Raw genomic sequence first — 23,127 nt, 5'->3', positions numbered from 1 at the left:
TCCGTAGGGGCCACTTTTCTCTCCCGGGTCAGCAATAGGGCGCGGCCCGCTGCGCGCAGCCCCGCCTTCCACCCCCTCCATCCCGCGCTAACTCTCTGCGCGCTCCACCGCGTCCGCGCGCGCTCCCGGCAGGGAGAGGCGGGGCTCCGCGTGCTCGCGCGGCGACAAGTGGGCGGGGCAGCGCGCGCAGGCGCCGTACATGCTGCGCGCCGCGCAGGCCCCTCCCCCGCCCGCCCGCCCGTGCTCAGCGTCGCCGGGTCCCGGTGCTGCGGGGCGCTGGGGGGGTGGGCCCCCCCCCCCCCCCCCCCGGCCGGGGCCCGCCCCCCCCCCCCCCCCGGGGCTGCGCGGCTCCAGCTGCCCGCCAGTCCGCCCTCCCGCGGGGCGCAGGTGAGCGCTGGGCCGATCGGGCCTCGCTTCGTAGCGCTGGGCCCGACCCGAGGTGGGGGTGGGGGGGGTTTGAGACGTAAGCTGTACGGGCGCGAGGCTGAGGCCCAAACGGAGGCTGTGCCCCGGGGAGGGCCCGTGCGGGGGCCGAGGAGGATGGGTCTTCAATAGAGGCTGTGGGGCCGGGGGGGGCGGGGGGACGGAGCCTCGAAGGGCCGCCGTGGGGCTGAGGGAGCGGGCGGGAACAGCCCTGGGCTGCGTGGGGATGAATGGAGGCCGTGGGGCTGAGGGGAAGCGGCCTGAAGGGGCTGTGACGGAACGGGGATGGCTGGGGGAGGCGGGCCGGCGGGCAGCGGCGGGGCCCAGTGGGATGTTGGCAGTGCATCTCCGTGCTGCCGCTCCGTGATGGGCCGGGGTGTCCCGGGGGGCAGCGGGCCGCCGCGATTAGTGAAGCATCCCTTCGTTATGCGGGGCTGGGGAAAAAAAGCATCACCGTTACGGCGTCGTGGCTCTTTCCGTGGGAACCTCGTGCTCGGGGGGGGGGTGGAAATCCCGTCCTCCCGCTGCCTGCGCGCGCGTTGCTTTGCTGGGGAAGCAGCGGTGTTGCGGTGTGGGGCTGCAGAGACCCCCCAGAACACAGCCGAGGGCCTGGAGAGCTGAATTCTGAATGCAGAGCGTTTGTGTTACGGGTGAGCAGCGATCGAGCATCGCTCGGGGGATCTCTGTGCTTCCCCTTCCTTACGTCGTTCCCTGTGATGTTTTACATGTAATTTGTGACTGCTTGGTGACGATGCCATTAACAAATGACGTATTGCCAGAAAGCCTTTCCAGTCAGAAAGCTGCGGACGCAGCGTAATTCCCTTTATTTGGGCGGTGTTGGAATTAAGGATTCTGGTCAGGATGCTGTGGGGATGCACCATAGAACCGGGAGCAGCAGAGGGATGAGGCAGCGCTCTGCCTTTGTGCTCATCCCTCATTGACACCTCTCTGCTGGCTGACACAATGCTGCTGACTTCACTGCCGGGTGCAGCACGATGCTGTGGAGCTTCCTGCTTGGGAAGCGAGGTGAGAGCCGGACCTGAGCAGCAAAGCAGGCAGCGTTATCTCTGGGTTTGCTTTTATGGAGGTGTTAATGTGGGAGATGCTGCTGGGTGTGCTGAATAGCCACTCTCTGCAGTACAGCTGTCAGAAGGCCATGTGTTCATGCATGCAGTGCACTGGTGTGCAGTAGTTCTGATGTCCTCATGTGGGTCCTGTTGGCCACGTGTGTCTGGGAGCATCGCACCAGCTGCAGTTCCAGCACAAGGATTGGGAAGTTTTATGTTGGTTTTGGGCTGGGCCTTGCTGTTGGCTTCTGGTAGAAAACGGGTCAGGTCCTGCATAAGGTGGCTGAGGAATAGGTGCCAAATTCAATTGCACTAATGAATTGCTTCTAATAATTTAAGTACGGTGCGCGTTGGGAGGGAGGAAAGAGAGGGATTGCCCAGGTTGGACTAGAAGAGAAATTGATTGCAGAGTGGACTGAAAGAGCAATTTTCCTGTGGTGCCCAAAGGACTTCAGGACAACTTCTGGCAGTGCTGGCGTTGCAGGGTGTGCTCTGGGATAACTCAGTGCTGGGAGGTGAGACGTTCTGCAAACAAAAAGGAGTTTGTTTCCTTCCCTCCCTCCTTTGTGTCATCCATGGCATTTCAGTGGAAGCAGAGATGCTGCGGCACTGTCTTTTTGCTCCCAAATTGTTGCTGTGTTGCGCTGAAGAACACAGGCAGTAGGTCCAGAGCAGCAATAAAAACCCCAGTCAGGTCCAGAGCTCACTGGTAATCTGGGGGCACAAAAAGTAGAAACCTGCACAGCTCTGTTTGTTTTCCCCTTTCCGAGTCTTTGAAATTTTGGCTGTATTTCAAATGAAAATACTCTTTTCCCTTCCATCTGTCGTTGCTCCTCTTACAGGACTTTCTGTTACTGTGATGGCAGTCATATTTCAGCAATTGTGTTTATGCTCAGAAATTTTTTGTGATCTCATATTGTTTCTGTGCCACCATCTGAGTGCATGGCACGCAACGCAAGGCTTGGCTGCTCCAGGTTTGCTCCCAGTTTGCTCCTCCTGAGCTACAGGGCTGCTTTCCTTTCGACGCCGACCTGACTGTGTCTGTGACAGGGGAGGCTGCAGCTCGGCCAGGTGTGACTGCAGCACGTTATGGGGCTGAGTGACGGAAGAGAATCGGGTGACAAACCACATCTCTTCTTCAGAACGTTGATCTGCTGATCCTGGGGGCTCGGTGCAACACATGGGTTCTTTTAGGAGGCCCCAAAGTTACTGCTGGGAAAAGATGCGTTCAGTTTGACAGACACTGTTTGAGCACTGAGCGGCACGAAGCGCAGCAACGTTCAGCCTGGGCAATAGGAGATGTCACTTCTCTGTAATAACCACCCCCCTCAGTCTTCTTTCTTGCCTGCCAAAGTTCCTGATTTCTGCACGCCCTGAGTTCATCCCCACAGCACTCAGAAGTTGCTCCACACACTGTTTGCTAACTTACAAAAGCCACACAGATGGAATCAGCAGAGGTGCACGGCTGCAGCTACCCAAGCACACGGCGTGGTTTGGGGGACAGGACGGCGATGGGGGCAGCCCCATGTCTGCTCCTGGCCCTGCGATGGGATGGCAGCTGCACAGAGCCCCTCGGATGCTGCACCCGGTGTCTCCTCCAGCTGTGCTGTAGGTGCAAATCCCTCTGCCCCATTTCCTGCCCCTTATCTTAAAACCACGCTTCTTCCCGTGACTTCGTGCCGTTGGCATCTTCTGCACAAAGCCTCTTGCTGTTAAGAATTATCTCCCAGTGATGTGATTTCCACTCTTCCTTCCTTGCTGTTATGAGGCTGCTGTAACGCATGGGTGTACAAACTGCTGTTTAATGGTAACCCTGTAAGGACAGGGAGAGCTTAACCACTGCACTGTGAGGACAGCACTGCTTGAACAGCACTCAGCACCATGGAGCTGAAGCATCAGCTACAGAAAGCAGGCAGGTTCCTGGCTTTGCTCTGTTACTTCAGGTGGGGAAAAAAAAAGTTTATAAAATGCATGCATGTTTAGGTGCTGTGCTTATAATCCCATTTGCACCACTGTAGGTGCATCTATGCTCTATGTAGGAGGGGCTTTTCCTTGCATGCTGGCTGTGCAGGATGAGGCCACAGAATGAGCCAGGTATTGGGAATGGGCAGAACAAGCACCTCTCAGTTTCCTTATTATTCCTAAATGATGGGCTCGTGTCTTTCTTTATGTAGGCTAGGCTGAGTGGGGCTGTGAGGACGTGGCTCATCTCATGGATTGTGGATGGGATGTTTGCAGGGTGAGATAACAGCAGGAGCCATCAGCACACTGCCTGTAGGAGGGAGGTAGTGTAAAATAAATCTTTTTGTTGATGAAATGGCTCTGTATAATTAGAAAATACCAACGAGTTTATCCCCCATGAGAAAGTGTCCATTCAGATGAAGGCCTCTTGGCCGACCGCTGGGCTTCGTTTTGGAGCCAGATGAACCCAGCAGAGGCAGTGAGCTGAGCACAGACTGGCACAGGTCTGCATTATGAGGTGCCCCCACAGCACCAACCAGGTGTCTCCAGGGAAGGAATGATGCTGTGTTTTCCAGCCATAGCATTATGTAGAAGTTTGGGTTGTGGAGGCAGCGCTGGGCAGTTCAGGTTTCATAACAAAAATCTTTTCTTAACCTCCTTTATGGTGATAGAATCACCAACTGCCTTCAGTTGGAAGGGGCCTTAAGGTTTTCATGTCTAACTCTGGAAGATGGCACAGCCACGGTGCTTCTTTGCCTTTGTTTCATTGGTCTAATAAGGAAGGCCTGTGCTTTCTGCTTGTCACAGGGTGACATGAGCACATGCATTTCTCTTGGCAGCTTCTTTGAGAAGTGAAATGGGGAAATGATGGCATCTCCTCCTGGTGCAGCAGCAGAAGAGGGGACGTGCAGCTGGCAGGAGGAGGTGCTTGACCTTTCCATTGGCTGAAGGCAAAGCCTTTGGGATGGAAGCGCTCACGAGTGGGGGTACGTGTGACAGGCACTCCTCTCCTTGGGCAGGGAAGGCCCCGTTGGATGCATGAGATAAAAGTGCGTGGAGAGAAATTAAGCTGCTTTCTTTCTGTCTAGATTGGGAAGGGAGATGGTGTAGTTACCTGCAAAGGAGGAAAAAATGGGATCCAACTTCAGAGAGTGCTTCCATGGGTTCCTAGCGCTGTGCAGAGGCACTCCAGCTGCTCTTGCAAGTGCCATGGCTGGGGATGTTTGGATCTGGGAGCTCAGCTGTGTACGTTCTGCTATCTGTTTCTGCTTTGTCTGTGTTTTTATTTGTCACTTTAATAGGAAGGTTGGTGTGTTTGGTTGGGGCGGTGGTGGGATAACGTTGGTCCCTGCTCACCTGCTCCCACGGCGCCTCTCCATCTGCCCCCACGAACGACAGCAGCAGAGTCATCGGATCAGTGTGATCACAGTCAGGAAGGCTGGAAAAGGCCACGAAGATCAGGTGCTGCTGTTTGTAGGAGAGCAGTGCCTTTGGCATGGCTCCCCCAGCAGCGAGCAGTGCTTTGCCCTGTGGGTTGCAGCGCACTCGCATGCGATGAGAAGTCGGTGATTCAAGCACTGCAGAGGTTTTTTAATAGAGAAGCAAGGGTGATGAGAAGGTGGGCAGGCAGAACTGCTGGTTTCCCTTAGACTTTAACACAGCTGAGTAAGCAGATGCAGTTTTTTCTATATAGCCATGTGGTAATTGTGACACTTGCACGCTGCCATATAAACGACCGTAGTGCCATAAACAATAATGTTTTACCAAAGGAACCCCAACTAGGGAAGGCACAAAGAATCAAATAAGGAGTAATGACTGTAGGTGAGGAGGGGGGATGGAAGATGGGTATCTGATGCTTTGGTGTGGAAACGGTTCGTGAGGGTGTTTGGAACTCGCTCTTGTGTAAGTACAAGGTCACAGGTTTTTGTAACAGGTCAGCCCTCAGACTTGCATGGCTGAATTTTAATCTGCTAAGCTAATTAGGGGAACAAGACTGGTATCACTGCCCTTAAGTTTGTTACAAGTTTCAGTGTAGCCCCAGGGTTGTTAAGGGTGGATGCTGTCTCTGCTCAGGCTGGGAGGCAGTGGGGAGGTGGGGCTTGCTGCCAGAAGGGGCCATCTGCAGCTGGCTGTAGTATGGCGTGGTGAGCAGCTTTAGATGGTATTCTTTAATTACCTGTAAGTGTGCGTAAGGTGTGGGGCTGGGGGCAGGCAGTTCTGTCCTGAGATTGTTGGATAATAGCAGCTGTGGGAGAGGTGGGAGCAGACAGAGGCAGGCGTTCAGGTCTGAGTGTTGGCTCACTGCTGTAAGGAGCAGCGACTGTCTGACTCGCATCCAAATCTGTGGGACAGATGAGGTTAGAGGAGCTGGTTCTGGGGCAGTGAGACACTTGGAAGAACAGGCAACTGTCCCGAGTGTGTCCCTTCGTTGGTGTGACAACCCTTCTTGCCGTGCCTTCAATCCATTGCTGATCTCAGTTTGTGTTCAGGTGGCCTTCCTGTCTGTCGGCTGATAAGTCAGCCTTCTTTCCTCTTTTCTCCTGATCCTCACACGTAACAGGCAGGGATTACACAAGGAATCGATGGTTTGTAGATCATTTCTCCTCTTACCTGCACCCTGCAGCAACTGGTGCAGCTGTGCCTCTGCCGCTGGAAGGGCTGCCTGCTGCTTTGTGCTGCTGGATCTTCTCCGGTTCCATTCCTTGTATGCTAAAGTGAGACTTGGTTCTTCAGCTGCAGCTTGCAGTCCCTCACATCAGCTAAGCTCCTTTAGCAGTCTCTCTCTAACAACATTACAGATTACCGAGACTTAAAAAACACACTTCTCTTGTTTTAAGTACAGCTATTTCACCAATGCCTAAGGTGCAGAAGGCTGGAGTCTGGAGCAGATAGCAGTTGTTATGGTTTCTGTGCTCAGAGCTGCCTCGTTTTGGCTGTGTGTTTGTCTTTGGTGTAGTAGGAGGCTCGGGAACGGAGGCTGAAGCTGCAGATAGAAGCACGCAGCCCCTGGGTCTGCACCTTAAAGTATTTGCACCTTCATCTGACAGCCCATCACGTCTGAATATGTGCCACCATGGAGATTTACTACAAAGCATTTTGGGCAACAGAAATAATCTTGACTTTATTTGGGACTTCTGTCACAGGGCAGTGTGTGATTGCGAGCGTCCTGGCGGTGCGCAGAGCTCAGGATGTGCTCCCTGCTGCCAGCTGTGAGCCTGTAACAGCTCCCAGAACCTGATGGCCTCAGTGCTGATCTGCTTTAAGTTCAACTGATGGGATGACAACTTTGCTACAGGTGCTCAGCAGGAGTTTGTAAAAAAGTGATTTATTTTTGTTCTGTCTTTTGTAGGAGATCCTGTTCCAGAGGGGTGTGGAGGCAGCTACTGCTTGTCTTAGAATAGGCAAACTAGGTGCCAGGTGAGTGCTGTGGTTTTGGATTTCTTATAGCTTAAAAATAAAACCCACTTATTTACATGCAGTATAATGCTGAGGAAACAACACTCAAAGTTTCTTAGAGAATTCTCTCTGCTCATGAAGCCAAAATTAAAAGTTTTAGTCCTGCGTTTGGCCGCCTGACCTGCTGTCATCCTTGGTGCTGGCGCTCACTGGATGCTCTGTGATGTCACAGGACTGGATGGTCTGTGAGTATTAATTCCCTAGAATGGCAGGGAACTTCCCGTTTCTCTTTGCTGTCATTGCAGTTTGCTATTTTTCTTACTTAAACTCAGGTTATAAAAGGGCCCAGCTTACCACTGATGTCTGTCAGATGTTAAGGCCAGTTTTCAGATCACCAATCAGGTCTAACCTAAATCTCTCTGTTGAGATGGCACCGATGACCCCGTTGTGGCTGTGCTGCCAGCAGGGGTGTTTCCTGTCACAGTTGGCTGATGCAGGCTGTGCTGGTACACAGATGGTTAAAAGCTGCTGTTTAATCCAGGGGATTACCTTTCTTCAGAGCCTTCTGAGAGAAACCTCTTGAGGGAATCCTGCTTGCTTAGAGCATACAGCAGATGGTTTGTTACTGGATGCAGCCCTCCTTAAAAACACAGAGCAGCTTTCGGTGCTGTGAATGAGAGCCACTTGTGAAAGCAGTGGGACAGGTAATATCCTGTTTTATGGAGTGTTCTGAATGCAGAAAGCTTGCAGCTTTATTGTATTTCTAATCCTGTTCCATGTTTGAAGAGCCAAAGGTTACCTTCATTGTAATAAGGCCGTTCTGTTCCTTTAAATAACGAGTTTCCCAGATGAATTCCAGTTAGCACCTTGTCTTCTGTTCTTCTGCCTGTGCCCTTTTCATTCTGGCACTGAAAATGCAGGCATCCCATTGCACTGACCCCCCAGGTACCCTGAACTTCTCAGATGGAAGTGATTAAAAACTGCAGCGGTAGGAAATGTTACTCCTGTGTCTCCCTTTATTCTTGACAGGCAGCCTGCAGACTGACAGACACAGCTGGATCGAGCTGAATTTGTTTTTGCCAAACCCATTGGCCCAGTTTTACGGTGGAGGTTTGATTAATGAACACAGGGACTGTACCTGTGACCTGCAGCATCTGTGCACCCAGGGCATGTTGGGCTGACGAGGAAGGAAGCTCATTAGGCCTAAATGGAGCAACAGACTTCTAGGTAGCACTGTGGTGGGGTGGTGGAGAAGCCTCCCTGGGCTGGATGCTGCTGGGTATGGCAGGAGCTGCCTGGGAGAATTCCCAGGATGGGTGTCAGGAAGGGGAGGTGGTTTTGGCCATGGGTGCAAGAGGCAGTGCAGGGCAGCTGTGCACTGTGATTAGTAGATTACCAGCTGCACGTCAGGATCAGCAGTCTTTGACCTCAGCACTGGGGCTGCTTAGGTAGAGGGGGCAGGGAGGCTGCTGGTGTGAGAAGCTGCTCCCTGAGGGCTGTGCCTCCCGTGGGTGCCCTATTTCTTAGTAAGTTTCCTCTCCTCTTCTGTGGGTTGTTTTCAGTAGCTTTATGCTGTGTTGTTAAAAGAAAAAGACATTATTTACCTTCCGGATTTTGCATATATTTCAGTGTTGTTATCGTCATTATTAATTAATCAGCTTCCTTATTAGATAGCATTTAGTTAAACTTACCAGAGCTGTCAATAACTTCTCGAAGGAAATTGGATGAGAGTTTACAAGTTCAGCAGGTGCATTCCAGTGAAACAAAGTGGCCGCAGGTATCAGTGTTAAACTGATTTAAAGCTGCTACACCTGGGCAGTGACTGGTGGGCTCGGAGATGAGCAGGGAGCTGTGCTGCCTGTCTGTGCCCCTTGGTCACCCTGTCCAAGAAGGATGAGAGCTGTGTGTTGGCAGAAACAGAACTGGTATTTTTGTGAAGCGTATCAGTGCTCTGAGAGCATGTAAAGAACGGAGGAGTGAAACAGGCAAGGTCTGAGGGTAGCTCTTGGAGGTTAGCCTTTTGAAACCCAAAGTTATTAGCTTTATTATATAAGATAAAGGGTTAAATTAGAAAAGTCTGGTGCTTTAAATATCTTTTTCAAAGTCTGTATAATCTGGTGTGGGCTAACTGTAATGACATAATCCAAAAATAGCCAATAGTCTTCCCTCCAATGCTCATCCTTGCTGCAGTTCTGCAGCTAAAGAATGGCAAATGCTAAGCTGCTAAGGATGTTAGAGGACATAACCATGCCTGCCTGTGGCTCAGGGGACACCTCGAGGGTCTTGCATGTCTGATTGTAGAGCAGGAGGTTAAGTTCCAGCAGGAGGGTTTATGTAGCATGTATGTTAAATGTTTGGTTCACAGCTTGATGTTGTTACAGGGGTGGTTGCCTCCTCCCAAAGCAGGCAGGTGTTCTCTCTCTCTCTCTCTCAGAGCAGCATTGGCCTAGGTCTGCTGGATTTTGGCTAACGGATTCTGCTGTGCCTGGTTTCAGTGATAAGATTTGGGTTTTTGGAGGTGGTTGTGGTTTTTCTTTTAATGTATGGAATGCATGCAATGGAGAATGCTAATAAAAGCCCTGGTTAAGGAGTTGGAACTTTGAGTTCACCTCTGTGGTGCAGAAGGCAGCTCCACCTGACAGCAGCCTGTTGTCCATTATTCATGTAGGTGTTATTGGGAGTGAATAACAGTGAGACTGAGAAAGACAGTGCAATAGCAACAGGGATGTGTGTGTGATCCTTACAGCTGGACCTCAGCTGTTGATTTTGAGTTTGTTTCTTTTAAAGAGTGGAGCTGAGTACATACAGCAGTGACTGGGCTGTGTGCTCTGTGCTGGGAACTGTTGCTTTTGCTGAGAATTCCCTGATTTTTTTGGCAACCTTTATACTTCCACGTGTATTAAGAAGCCTTTTCTCTTCAAAGCCCATTAAGACCTAAAATGTGAATTTTCACATAAGTTTCTTACCCCAAAGCCTCCAGTTTCAGGGCTGATTTGTTCAAGGCCTTTGCTCTTTCTGGTTTAAGCATTTCTTGATCTCATCTTTTTCTTCTCTCTTTTTTTGGCAGGGACATTTCTGTGTTCAGGTTAGTCCAAGATGGCAGACCAGAGGCAACGCTCGCTGTCTACCTCTGGAGAGTCACTATACCACGTGCTGGGGCTGGACAAGAATGCTACTTCTGATGATATTAAAAAGTCATACAGGTAACGTTTCCAGTCTTCCAAGCATCACCCAATAAAACCAATATCTTGAGGTGCTCAACAGATGAGGCGTTTATATATAGGCTCCAGTTGGTTTATTTAAAATCTGTGTGAGAAAAGCACGCGAGAAAACGGAGGAGAAACGTGGTTTGCTTTAACAGAAGTTGCATGGAGTTGCATGTCACTGTCACTGACAGCATCTGTGTGTCAGAGCTGGGGCAGATGACAGCAAGGATTTAACAGGTGAAATTCTCCACTGTGCTGCATGGCTCTGAAAACTCTCCAGATGAAATTGAGCGAAGCCGTAGCTCTGCCACCAGAACGCAGTTCTCCCTTTGTGTTGTGCAGCTCTGTGTGTGGTTTAGAGACCACAGGTGGGCAGTCCTGCGCTTCTGTCCATCATTTCGAGTTCTGGCACGGCGAATTGTAGATTAAAGATGTAAATAAGAGTGAAAACTGGGTATCAGCAGTGATTTCTTTTCTAAAGCCACGTTCCAAATGTCTTTTGACATCTTGAAAATGTCCGTGGAGTTATTTTTAAAAGAACATTTCTTCTTAACCCTTTTTCTTAGTCACACGGAACGGTTCCCCATTAATTGAATGAACAACAAACCATCCTCACCTCCTTCCTACCTTCCCTCCAAACCTGCCTGCATGCAATCTGTTCTTTGCTGTAGGAGGGAGCTGCAGCCATGCTGGGACTACCTGGGCAGTGGCAGTGTGTTTCACATCACACTAGGTGTCAGCAGTCATCTTCACTTGAGGTTGCTCCTTTCAGAAGTTTTGTTTTAATCTTCAGTGTTTACCAAAGCTTTTCCCTTTCAAAGCCAGTTTTTATGCCACCAACAATGACTGAGTGAAACGTGTGAATAAACTGGTCCAGAATTATCTGTGTCTTCCCCAAGTCCTCCAATGCACATTTGGGGCAATCATTTTCTAGCACAATGGACTGAAAAACACTTTTACCTCATGGGGATGGAACCTAGAAGACTTTCTTCTAGGGGAGAAGGGCACAGCTGGATTCAAGGGGGATTCAAGAGCTGCCTCATTCACACCTGGAGCTTCATCTAATCCTGTTGCCTCTTCTGCTCTTTTAGTGGCCACTTCTTGTTTTCATTCCATTTGATCTGGAATGTCCTTTGCTGGCCTGTGGGATCAGTGTGTATGCAGGAAATGTGACATGAAAAGTATTTCTCTATCACAACCTGGTAGTAGCTAGGTCCTCTTTAAGTTGATGTACCCTCCCTCTCATTATGAAAACTGGTTATCTCAGTCTTCTCTTGTGGCACCTTTGGCAGCCCTGCATAATGTTAGCTTCCCAAGCAGCATAATTTACAGCCTACAAATGTTTCGAGTGCAGCTCACTTTACTGTTTGAATGCTGTGGTGTTTGTGTGCACCCAAAGCTATGCTTGCACAAGTCCTTACTGTACATTTGTCTGAATATTTCCCTCCTGAGGAGCTGTGGTGTGTAAATGTCTGCAGGCTCTCGGTGTGGCTGTCAGACACGGGGCTCTGCTGGTACATCCCTGCTGGTCACCTGCCATTTTTGGTGGTGCAGAACTATTAGAACTATCATTCTGAATCATTTTTCTCCTTCGAAGCACAAATGACTCAAACTGCAATCGTGCAGTCAGGAGATGCCTGGCCAGAACTGATTTCTTCTATTGCTTGGGCTGTGTCTGAATTTGCAAATTTATCAGTGCTTAATCTGAGTTTTTGTGCTGTATTCAGTGATCTCTGGGGACTGCAAACTGCTGTCATGTAGTTGAAAGAGATCTAGAATGATGTGGGGGGGTACGTTGTGATTTCCTGAAGCTGGTTCTGTTCTAGCCAGCCTTGCACTGAAGTGCCTTGTACCTGCAAAGCAACTGGTGAATTAACCACAAGTGCTTCTGTTCTATTTTTGTGTTGAGACACTGTAGATGAATTGTAGCTTCTCTTTGTTCTTTGATGCTGTATCTGAGACTTGTGGTGTGTTTCTTTTCTGTTAGCTTGGCCTTTGCTTTAGCAGGAGCAAAACTTGCTGGTGGAAATCGCTGGAGCTGAGGGGCAAAGTGCTTTCTTCTTGTCTTCAGTATCCTAATTTTTTTCACTGGATTTCCAAGGATCCTGTCCAACACTCTGAAGTCAGTGCTGTGAGTAAAGCTGGATGGTGCTGTAGCATTTTGGAATCAACAGGGAAGTGAATGAGAAATGAACAAACTGTCCTTGGAGAGAGATTCTCAGTGGCACTTGGAAGTTTCTCTTCAGTGACAAGCAGCAGAACTGAAAAAAACCCAAACCAGGAACCCAAATCCCAGCATCTAATCTACAATCTCTTTTTTGCTTTTGGCAGGAAACTCGCACTGAAATACCATCCTGATAAAAACCCTGATAATCCAGAGGCAGCAGAAAAATTTAAAGAGATCAATAATGCACATGCAATATTGACCGATGCGACAAAGAGAAACATTTATGATAAATATGGCTCCCTGGGTCTGTATGTAGCAGAGCAGTTTGGAGAAGAAAATGTGAACACGTACTTCGTGCTGTCTAGCTGGTGGGCAAAGGTAAATTGAAGCACAAAGAGAAATGGTTCTGGATTGGCATTTAAAGTGCTTCAAGGACTCCGTTTGAAAACTGTGTGTTCTCACTTGTGGAATTTGCTTTCTGTCTCCTACAGGCCTTGTTCGTGTTCTGTGGGCTCATCACAGGCTGCTACTGCTGCTGCTGTCTGTGTTGCTGCTGTAATTGCTGCTGTGGGAAGTGTAAACCTAAACCTCCTGAAGGCGAGGAGCAGGAATACTACGTCTCTCCAGAGGACTTGGAGGCACAGTTGCAGTCAGATGAAAGGGGTAAGCAGTGCAGCCGTGAGGTTTGTAGGACTGTAAACCTCTGGTGTTCAGTGTGTCAGTCCCTGACTGAGGGCTCGGTGTGCTGTGTGAGGAGCAGTGCCTGTTCTGTAGGCAGATCAGCACAGGTCCCTGCGGGGGAGTCACTGTAGCACAAGAGTTGAAACAGTTGTGTGGGTAACTGGCACCAGAAATTCAGTTGCTGAAAACTCCCCTGAACCTGGTGAGGTCAGCTTCAGGGAAATGGGTGTTGTGGTTTAACCCAGCTGCAGGTAAATGCTTTGCAGCCATTTGCTCGCTCCCACCACAGCAGAATGGGGGGGGGGGGGAGAATTGGAGAGCCCAAGGTTGAGATAAGGATGGGTTAATAAGAAAGAAAAAGGGGAGAAAAAGAAAAGAAGCAATAAGGACAGTGGAAATAAGCAAAGCTTATGCAGGGTGCAGTTGCTCACCCCCTGACAATGGTGTTATCAAAGCATTGCAGAGGGAGGTACCTTATGCTTACCAAAGCACACAGCACTGCTTTTTTTTCCCTCTGCCTTGGCATACTAAGCCTTTTGTCTTTGCTTTTCAGAGGCCTCAGACGCACCTATTGTGATACAGCCAGCATCAGCCACAGAGACAACCCAGCTCACAGCTGACTCTCACCCTAGCTACCACACTGATGGATTTAATTAAGTTAAGGAAACACTGTAATTAGAACGGATTAAGAAAAAAAAAAAAAAAAATACATGGCCAACTCAACACTAGAATCATGAACATTAGAAGTAGAGAATGGGGAGGGGGAAAAATTCTGCCACAGTTAGAAGGCAGCTTTCCAACCTGCTGAAAGTATTTTGTAATCCCTTCAGCCTTTTGTCACCTTTCAGTGTCGTATCTCCATGATACCTGAAGTGCTGTAGCATGCAGTATGTAAAGCAGTTTAGCTACGGTCTGATGTTTCCTTTCTCTTCCCTTGTTTTTTTTTTTGGTTGTTTTTTCTTTTTTTCCTTTTTTTCTTTTTTAATAGCATGTATGGAGTTCCGTTAAATGTCTGTGGTGTAATGTATTGAGTTGTCACAGTACGTGTGATGGAGACATTCTGCATTTCAAGCAGTGGTACTGGCCTAAAATGAGACTTCAAGTTTCACAGGAGCCACCATACTTTCATACAGCCAAGCTGTCAAAGACCCTGAAAAGAAAGTCCCTGATTTTCATTTGGGTGCAACAAGCCAATTCTCCTATTCCTTCTTCTATTTCTGCATTGCTACCGAAGCAAGTTTACAAAGCCAAGAACCAAAAAATGCCAGTCCTGCAGAGCTAGAATTCTCTTTTAATGCTGGTTTACAGCTTCAATGAATGCACCTTGAGAAACAAGGAGGGAGAGTTTCTTGGAACCATTAAACTGATCAGCAGCTCTTTCTGCACAAGGGTTATCTGCAGTGATGGTGTGACCACAGAGCGTGGTTTGTCACAAAGGCAGCTGTGAATGGGTTTAGTGGTGGTGACAGTGGGACTTCAAGCACAATTCTGTTCTGGTTTGAGTTCAGTCCTTTTCCTGAAATGCTACAGACCAAATAGTGCAGCTTCTTTGAATGCGTGAGAATCTTAAAGTGGAACTGGTTAATTGGTTTTCACTAGCAGGTGAATAGAACACAGGCAGTAGGTGACAGCATAAATGTTAATAATTGCTGTGTTTTTAATTTTTGTCTAACAGTCTGAGATGCTGATAGACTGGTGGGGTGTCCTGTGTTGTTCTTTAAAGTTGTGACAGTATGTTAGCCCTGTAATTTTCTCATGAGCGTCTCTGTGGAGTACTGAAATGGCTTTTTAAGAACAAAACACTTTTTATGTTGCTATTGTATGATTTGCACATTGTCTTACCTTTAGACTTGTTTACACCAGTGTTCTTTCCCTCAGAACAACGGTGGGGAAACGATTGAAAAGTTTCCTGAGCTGTTTTGAAGCCAAATTGTGTTTGAATACTGCTTTTGAAACAGCTGTTCATTGGGATTTAACTGTTAAATAGGCATTTTAGCTGCTGAATTGCTGGCATATTTTGTTATTAATAACCTTGGTTTGAATGATACGGGGCCGGGATCTGGAACAGCAACTCGTAAGCTTACACATGGCATGATTAGCAGTTAATTGCCTTCTCCTTACCTTGATCACGTCTATCTGTTTTCTATCACAATGCCTCTCCTGTCCCTTGTACCTCCATCTCCCCTCCCCTGTTGGTCACCTGTCTCTGTGGAGAGGCTTTTCACAGCCTTCCATCCCAGGTTTCATTTGAGGTCTTTCATGCTGCTCTTTTACAAGATACAGGTGTTACTTGGGAAGGGGGGCAAAGAGCTCTGTCAGTCTGTAGGAAGCAGCCAGGAAACGAGGGGGGGATCTGCTGCCAGAAAACCATCCTGAACAGATTTTCATTCCAACTCTGCATGAGCTGCACATGGCAGGGCACAGCAAGTGTGACACGAAGGCACATGAGCACTGTGAGGTGTGTGCTTGGGTACCAGCACATTTATTGCCTGCCTGTCAGCCTGCTGCAGATAAGGGATGCTTTTGGTGCCACGTCAGGTTCCAAAGATTCCAAACACTCCTGATTTACTGACTAGATTGAAGCAGCACACTTGTTAGTGATTCCTTCCTTGCTGGTAGTCCTTCTGTCCTGAAATGCTGTGGATTACTGGAAGATGCTTCTAACTCAGAATCTCTCTCTTGGGTGGCCTTGAGGACAGCAGTGCATTATTTGGCTTGAGGTCATTATTTAATTAAAGCTTTTGTTTGACCCCTTAAAAAGGAAAGCAGTTTTAAAGCTTGAATAGCATCACGCTGGCTGTCCTTGTAGGCTTTGCCTGGCGCCACATCTCGATGTTGAGCTGCACAGCCATCTGCAGGCTTCCTCCCTCAGAGCTGGCTGGCTAAAATTGCCCTTAGAGGCTGCGTGGGTCACTTCATGTTGTTGGTAACGGAGCTGGTAGTGCTTTGAGGCCGTGTAAATGAGCGTGTTGGTGAGGTTGGGTGGGTGGAAAGAGCAGGAGGAAGTTAACCCTGCGTGCTGTGTAATGCTCCCTGTGTCCATCCAGCTGTGCAGCACGGACCAGCCGTGTGGGACTGCTGACAGCAGAGCTGCCGTGTGGAGGCTGAGGTGACACCTTTGTCCGTGTTTTGCACTGCTTGACAAAGGTGATACCCAGGATAAGGGGCTGTTGGAGTTCTGTAAGAGCTGCTGCCTTCCTTTCAGCTGTTCTGTGGGTGGTGTGTGAACGGCAAGTGAGGCCTGTCCTGTTAGTGCCAGCATGATGTGCTGGGTGCTCCAAGGGGAGCTGCGCAGGGGAATGAGGAGAAAACACATTTGTAAGTGATTTCTTTGGAATGGTTTGTTTGCCCACGTTACCCTCTGAGTTTAAAGTTATTAATGCACTTCTTCCTGAGCTGTATAAGGGATGGGTGAATGCCTGCTTGGTTGTGTTGCTGTAGATAAGATATAAGAGCATCCTGGGCTCTAACGTGAGTTGCACTTCAAAATGGCCAAAAGTTAATCCCAGTGAAGACAAAGTTGTGCTGGAAATAATGGTGAACAAATGTGGTGTGGCTCGGGGTGTGGGCTGGTGGAGCTACCAGATGCAAAGCAGCAGAGCCTGGCGGGCACCAAGCCCTGCTCACTGCTCGGACACAGGGTGGTTCCTTCCAAAGCTCCACCTGAGCGCTGCCACTCTCTGCTCAGCCTGTTGCCAGAATTAAAACTTGAGCTTCGATTTCTGTTGTTGTTGTAGGTCGCATTCCTGTTAGTTGGTCGTTTGTTTTGTTTTATGAGTTGCCTGAGACCTCCGTGTCAGCAGCCCAACCTCCTCCCAGTGCACAGAACCACTTGGCAGCACTTTTCCTGGCACTGCCCTGCGGCTCCTCCTCGTGCAGGACGGCCCCCAGGAGCCCCTCTGCAAGGCTGCAGGGCCCAGGAGGAGAGGGAGCTGCTGCTCTGGCTGGGGATGCCCAGCTGCACTCTCACTTGAAGCAAACAAAGGGCATTAGATGCCAGTTTCATTGAGTTAGTGACGTATGTAGGATATTCTGAATTATTTATCTGTATATAAACTGAAGTGAACCTCAGTGGCGTCCGATCCGGTGTAGATTTCTGCTGATACCACGCAGTGATGTTTTCTAGCCACGTTCCCTTTTTAGTCTTATTTTTAAATTTGTAATATTTTTAAACTGCTTTAGATATTAGTGCTCATCGTGTTGGTAATGTGTGATGCTGGGCAGGGCCGGGCTGCACACAGCCTGCAGCCGTGTGGAGGAGGTGTGAGCAGCTGCCCTGCAGCAGTGCTGTGGGATGGGTGGCTTCTCCCAGCCCTCTGTGTCGGAGCCTATAAATGCACCCGGGGGTGTCCACAGGTGGGAGCCTGGCAGAAAATACATTCCTGTCCCATTCTTAAAGTCTTGTGGTGTAGAGGGACCCACGTGTGCTTCTTCAGGCTGTGTCTCAGAGCACTGGGCTCCAGGAGAGCTGCTCTGTTCTCATGTACTTGGTGCCCACGGTCTCTCCGGTGCCCTTTGGTGTCACTGACATTTCGGGCTCCTTTAGGACGTGTCGGTGCTGTGGTTCTCCCCACTCACTGCAACTGGACGTGATGTTGAACAGGAGGTTCAGGACTGGTGGCACTGGGCAGCCCCTGCCTCGTGTTCTTAATTCCAGATGCTGTCTCTGTGCATTAATCCTAGAATCTGAGCGCTGGTACGTAACCCCAGTGCCACTGTGTGCAGTGTAAGGTTGGTGTAAGCTTAACTTGCTTCCTTGTTTGGTGCTGCTTCTCTGTATTGTAGTGGAAATCATCTAGTGGTGTTCTGCTACACCAACAGCTGCTTATAATGCCCTGGAAGAAGTGTAACCCTTAGCTGACACAGCAGCAGTTGTCAGTGCCCAAGTCCTGCAGGACCTGTTCTGCTCCATGCGTTGTGCTCAGAGCTTCAGTGCTGGGACCGAAATGCTCCTTGCATTCCAGAAGGATGTGTTCTGTGCCAGAGGGAACTGCTGGGGAAGCTGTCTGTCTTTTATGTTTGCACAAGCCAAATGCCATACATCTGGAAGACAAACTTGTGTTTGAAAATAAGATGCCAACGTTAACATGAGCAGTGGATTTCCTTGTTTCAAGGATAGACGCTGGCGACTTCTGGTGGTTTTATGTATGTGTACATGTGTAGAGGAAGCTCTTCTATAACATGGCCATTCTTCTTTGAGTGCTGTTGTCTTCTCTGCTCTCTTTCCCCCATCACCAGCAATGTGGGTGTGTTCTCGTGGTCTGTAGCAGTTGCTTACCGTGCTGTACAGCGATGGCTTCCAAACGGGGCGACCTCTGAGCTCTGCCAACGTCCCTCAGCCCCAGCCTGCTTGACAGGAGCCGGGCTTCACCGTTCTGGCTTTGCTGTAGGGAAGGAGCTGAAACCCAGGGGCGACACTGGAAGAGCTTTGGCTCGTGCTGCTGGTGTGTGGGGTGTTTGGAAAGCGGTTGAGATCCATCTCTGGAGGTCACTGCACCGGGTTCTTTCCTCTTCCAGTTGTCGGCGCGTCGTACTCACAGAGCGCGAGTCGGCTCACAAAGCTGTGCTGTAGGTTTTGGATTGCAGCATCGTGTGTGTATGTATGTATATATGCACATATGTACATGTTTATACACCAGGTGTGCACCCAGGCCTTGCTGCTGTTTTTCTGTGATGGTAAAACACTGAATTTGGCCCCAAGTCCTTCTCACAGACAGACAGGTTCTGTGCGTCCGGAGCTGTGCTTCCACCTTTCAGCTGCAGGGAAAACCAGATGGGATCTGTGACTGATGGGGGGAAGCGATGGAAGGCTCCTGTTGTATAAATAAACAGGTGGTACAAATGGGAGAGCTGCCTGCTTGGAGAGGGAAAAGCAGCCTTCCACCCTGGCAGCCTTCCCTCTTTGTTGGGGTGCATGGAGACGTGAGCGTTGGCGCAGCGTGGTCTGTGGGCTCAGTCTGCAGTGCTCACAGGTGGGATTTGAAGGACTTGGAGCTGTTGCACAGCATAAAACTGAAGCTAGGTGGTGATCTGTGCAGAGGCACAGCTGGGTGCAGGGGGGGGGGGGTTTGGGGGGTTTTTGTGGGGTGGGGGGGGGAATCAGTGGCCGAAAGCGAAGGAAAAAAGACTGTAAAAAAAAATACAAAATAAAAAAAAAAACTGCAAAAAAACCCCCCACAAAGTATAAATGCATCTGAGAAGCAATTATAATAAAGACATATATATATTTTGTTATGTTACTAAAGGACCATACTTTGAATTGTATGTAAGTAGATGTGGCTGTCGGAACCTCGTGGATTGTAACACTGGATACTACTGAGCTCCTGTACATACCTGCAGTTACAGCAGAAGGAATTATTTTATGTTTTAGCATGGTAATTTGTGTATCGTATGTCCAGATAGAAACTAAAATAAAGATTGCTAAGTTATCTGAAACCACTGTTGTAAAATAAATGTTTTCAATGCAGAATTACGTGTGGGCTTTGTTCTTTTCTGTATCTGGGATCCTGAATTGATGACAGCATGGGAGGAAGGCTGCTCTGTAGGTGTTGCATGGATGCTCAGTTGCCTATGTGAAGTTTGCTGGGATATTTCTGTGCTCCTGAGATGGGAGTTCAGAGCTGTGTGGGGCACTGTGTGCACCCTGTGCGTGTGCTCACCCTGCTACCAGCGCTGCGTGCTGCAGCAAAGGGCTGTTGGTGCATTCCGGGTGAGTGCTTCCTGCAAACACCTTGTTTGCAACTGTAGCTGGTTTTGGTTTGGTTTGGTTTTGGGTTTTTTTTAATGTGTTTGCTGTTCTTTTTTTAACCGACAGCCCGATTCTGGAGGATCGCTTCTTTATTTCCTGTTTCAAAGTGGGCGACCGCAGCTCTGCCCCTGGACAATGTGCTGAATGGGGGAAGGATCCCACAGCGCATCCTTCCCATCCTGCCCTCCAGCCCCGTGGAAGTGAACCCACCCAGCCTCCAAAAGGCAGCTGGGGGTGAGTGCTGGGGTTGTTTGGGGGCTGAGGGGAGCAGAAGCTCAGCAGCGTGGGGTCTGGGAGCGCGTTTAAAATTGTTTTCTATCGGGGAGCTCTGGTTCTTTTGGGTCGACCGTTTCCCCTTTGTGATTTGGCCTCTTTGCTCATGGCTTTGGGGCAGCTGTCGCAGCCGTGCGTTATTGCAGCTGTGTGTGATGCTCAGAGCTCTGTTCAGCACAAACCTCGGTGCTGAGCAGCAGCCCTCCTGCAGGACGGGCTCCCACCACCCCTGGGCTGTGCAGGGCTGCCTGCTGTGGCCTGCTGCTCCCATGGACCCCGTGGGCTGGGAAACACCATGCAGTGTGGAGCAGTGGGCACAGAGCAGTCACAGCTGCATGCAGCCCTGCTTTGGCTGCTTTGCGGTAAGGATGGGTTGAGCTGTTACCTGTGTGTTCCTCACAGCTCATCACCTGAGCTTTTCATTTCTGCCCTCATCCCCAAGCACCCCTCCCTCGTTGTCTCCCAGAGATCCCACCTGTTCCCATGCAAAACCCCACCTTGGTGCAGGGTTCAGGTGCTCAGCCCCATTCTGATGCGCCCCAAACCCCGGATCATCCCCCCCTCTCCATGTCTGTGACCCCAAGAGGCAGAAACTGCTTTGAGATCAGTGAGAGCGCAATGCTGGGGGCTCAGTGGTGCCCGCAGCCCTTTCAGCAGCTGGAGCTGGGTCCGTGTGTCCACGTTTCAGATCCCCCTGTCCCATGGATGCCTACTGCAGTCCCCCTGAGCCCCCCATGTCCCTTTCCCCATCCCCAGCACCGCCCAGTGGGAACACTTCCATTTTTTGGGTGAAATTTGCAAGCTCTGCTGCTGGACCCACGCACAGGGATTGTGCAGTGGCACCCACCCGCACACGCACACCTCACGTTCCTGCAGCACGAATGGGTGAGTGGCGCCCTAGGAAGCGAGATTGGAGCACATGTGGGCATCCAAAATTTGGGTCTGAGAGAGCACTTGGCACCATGGAGCTGGGGTGGTCTCGGTCCCCAGCATAGGGTGAGATGCTTCCATCCCATCCCGTTCCCCACTCCTGCCCTGGGAATCGCCTTTGCCCCCCGCGCACGCCCGGGTGTTTTGGGACCCAGGGAAAGCCTTCCCCCCCCCCCGCCCCGCACGGAAAGGCGACGCCGCCACAGCGCAGGGCAGCAGCGCAGCGGGGCAGGTGCGAGGGAGACTTTAATGCGCAGCAGCAGCAGCGGGAGCACCGCGCGGGGGGGGGGGGTTCCGGGGGGGGGGGGGGGGGGGGGGGGGGTCCCCGCTTCGCTGCTCCGGGCTTCGTCCCCTCCGTCCGTCGGGACCCCTCCCGTCACTTCCCTATACTCTGCAGCAGCAGCTTATTGCTGAGCGCCTTCTGCGCCAGTCTCTCTTCCCGGGACATCTCGAGAAACTCGCGCAAAAGGTGGAAGGTGAGGTCGAGAGAGTTGGGTTTCCCTTCTCGTCTCTTCCCAGCCTGCAGCGCACGCGGAGTTCGGGGGGGGTCCGGGCCGGGCGCTGCCCCCCGCGGTCGGCACAGTCCGTGGGGGGGGCGCGGGGCGGCCGGCTCCCAGCGGGGCTGCAGCGGGGAGCAGCTTTCCGAAGGCAGGAAGAGCAGCACGAGGACGGAGGCAGCCGAAATCATCCTGAGCCTCATCGCAGCCGCTCCGGGTCCGGGGTTGGGGGACCGGATACCTGTAAAAGAGGTCCCCGCAGCCCCCAAACCCCCCGCATCCCCCCCAACGCTGCGGTCAGGGGGCACCCGACGGGATGAGCTCCGCCGGGGGGACCCCCCGCCCCCAAGAGTGAGAGCCCCCCACCTGCAGGCGGGATCCTTCCCCAGGAACTGGAACCGAACCCCCGCTAACGCGACCCGTCCTCCGGGAACGGGACAGCCGTGATCACTGGACGGGACCCCCCCCCAGCACATGCGGGACCCCACTACCCAGACACGGGACCCTCACGTTTCAGAGGTAGGTCATGCTTCACGTTCACGGCACTCCCGTCACAGGACGCCCCTCCCCGCCCTCCGCCCCCCAACCCCAGCGGGAACCGGACCCCCACATCCCCCAGGGGGACTCAGGACCCCTTCCCAGGAGCGGGGCTGGGTGGGAGGTTGGCGGGATGCTCACCGCTGCCGCTGCTCCGCCTGCAGCTCCCGCTGCCCGCGCCGCCCGCCCGCTCCGCGCTATATAGGGGCGGCGGCGCCCCCCCCCCCCCCCCACCACCCACCCCGCCACGTGACCGCGCTATAGCGGGGCGGCGGCCCCTCACGTGACACCGGGCGGGGAGCTGTCCGTGGTGCTGAACGACTGCGGGTGTACAGGGGGCACCTGGGGGCGTGTGGGGAGGGGGGGGATGGTGGAGGCACATAGGAGTGCCCGGATGGGAACGTTGGGGGTAGGTGAGGGTGGAGGGGTGAGTGCCTGGATGGGGGGACGTGGGGTGGTGGTGGTGGGGAGATGCCCATGGGAACGCGTGGGGGTGTTGGTGGGTGCCTGTGGACACGGGGGTGCAGGGGTTGGTGGTGAGATGCAAACGGAGGCTTGCGGGGTGGGAGGTGTTGGAGAGAATTTGTTCGGGATGTATGGAGGTGTGAAGGGTGAGCACTTTTTTGTGGGGTCCATAGGACTGGGAGAGGGGAAGAAGGCTGAGTGCCCATGGGGGGTACGTGGGGTTGGAGAAGAGATCAATGGGTGCCAGGTGTGAGCACTGCAGCTGAGCCCCCTCCCACGCTGTGCTCCTGGACACGGACCTGTACCAGCCTCCCCCCCCCCCCCAAAAACAGTCCATGGGCTGCATCTGCTCTGCATTTCATGGGCGTTTCCATGCGCAAAGTGAAGGCAGCGAACTCCTTAGGGTGAGTCACTGCGTGAGAGCAGCTTACAACTTTACTTCTGAAGCTTAAATACACTTCTGGAGTGCAATATTCCTTCTTTAATAGAGCACAAAAGATGTTCTCCTCCTGGCCTTGTTGCTACACACAGATACGCACCTCTGGCTGCAGGTTGGAGTCATTTGTTTGCCTTTTCCTCCCTCCCTGCTGGAGCTTCCATCAGCAGGCACTTGGAGCTCAGCAATCACTTCATCTTGCAGAAGTGCTGCCTCTAAAATTAAAATTCCTGTATGAGGTATCAATGTTTCAAGAGAAGGAAAGAAAAACATCAAGTAGAACTTGAGCGCGCAGTGAGAACCCCTTCAGTCACGCTCTGTGCAGAGCTACCCAAAAAT

The 23,127-nt window shown here is 51.3% G+C and overlaps 2 protein-coding genes across 5 annotated transcripts; one reads left to right on the top strand and one right to left on the bottom strand.

Moving 5' to 3' along the window:
- Positions 1–343: 343 nt before the first annotated feature.
- On the top strand, positions 344–13,620 carry DNAJC5 (DnaJ heat shock protein family (Hsp40) member C5). 4 transcript variants are annotated; one of them, XM_042815166.1, is made up of 6 exons: positions 344–387; positions 6,802–6,869; positions 9,916–10,051; positions 12,386–12,599; positions 12,713–12,884; positions 13,456–13,620. In XM_042815166.1, exons 3-6 carry the CDS (start codon positions 9,945–9,947, stop codon positions 13,557–13,559), a joined length of 597 nt encoding a protein of 198 aa, XP_042671100.1. In that variant the 5' UTR covers positions 344–387; positions 6,802–6,869; positions 9,916–9,944; the 3' UTR covers positions 13,560–13,620. The 4 variants fall into 4 exon arrangements, with proteins under 4 accessions (XP_042671100.1, XP_042671103.1, XP_042671102.1 ...); XM_042815169.1 differs by lacking the exons at positions 344–387; positions 6,802–6,869 and adding exons at positions 6,900–7,093; positions 7,878–8,075; XM_042815168.1 differs by lacking the exons at positions 344–387; positions 6,802–6,869 and adding an exon at positions 6,900–7,093.
- A 7,539-nt stretch (positions 13,621–21,159) lies between these two features.
- On the bottom strand, positions 21,160–22,050 carry LOC122158471 (corticoliberin-like). The gene is made up of 2 exons (XM_042815170.1): positions 22,029–22,050; positions 21,160–21,591 (listed from the first exon to the last, which is right to left on the bottom strand). The coding sequence occupies exon 2, from the start codon at positions 21,551–21,553 to the stop codon at positions 21,230–21,232; it is 324 nt and encodes a 107-aa protein (XP_042671104.1). The 5' UTR covers positions 21,554–21,591; positions 22,029–22,050; the 3' UTR covers positions 21,160–21,229.
- Between the last annotated feature and the right edge of the window lie 1,077 nt (positions 22,051–23,127).

Source organism: Centrocercus urophasianus, unplaced genomic scaffold (assembly GCF_019232065.1).
Source record: "Centrocercus urophasianus isolate 14NV4802_14NV808 unplaced genomic scaffold, USGS_Curo_1.0 seq_1412, whole genome shotgun sequence".
Lineage (NCBI taxonomy): Eukaryota > Metazoa > Chordata > Aves > Galliformes > Phasianidae > Centrocercus > Centrocercus urophasianus.
The sequence above is the reverse complement of the archived record's forward strand: the minus strand, read 5'-3'. Positions and strand labels throughout refer to the sequence as shown.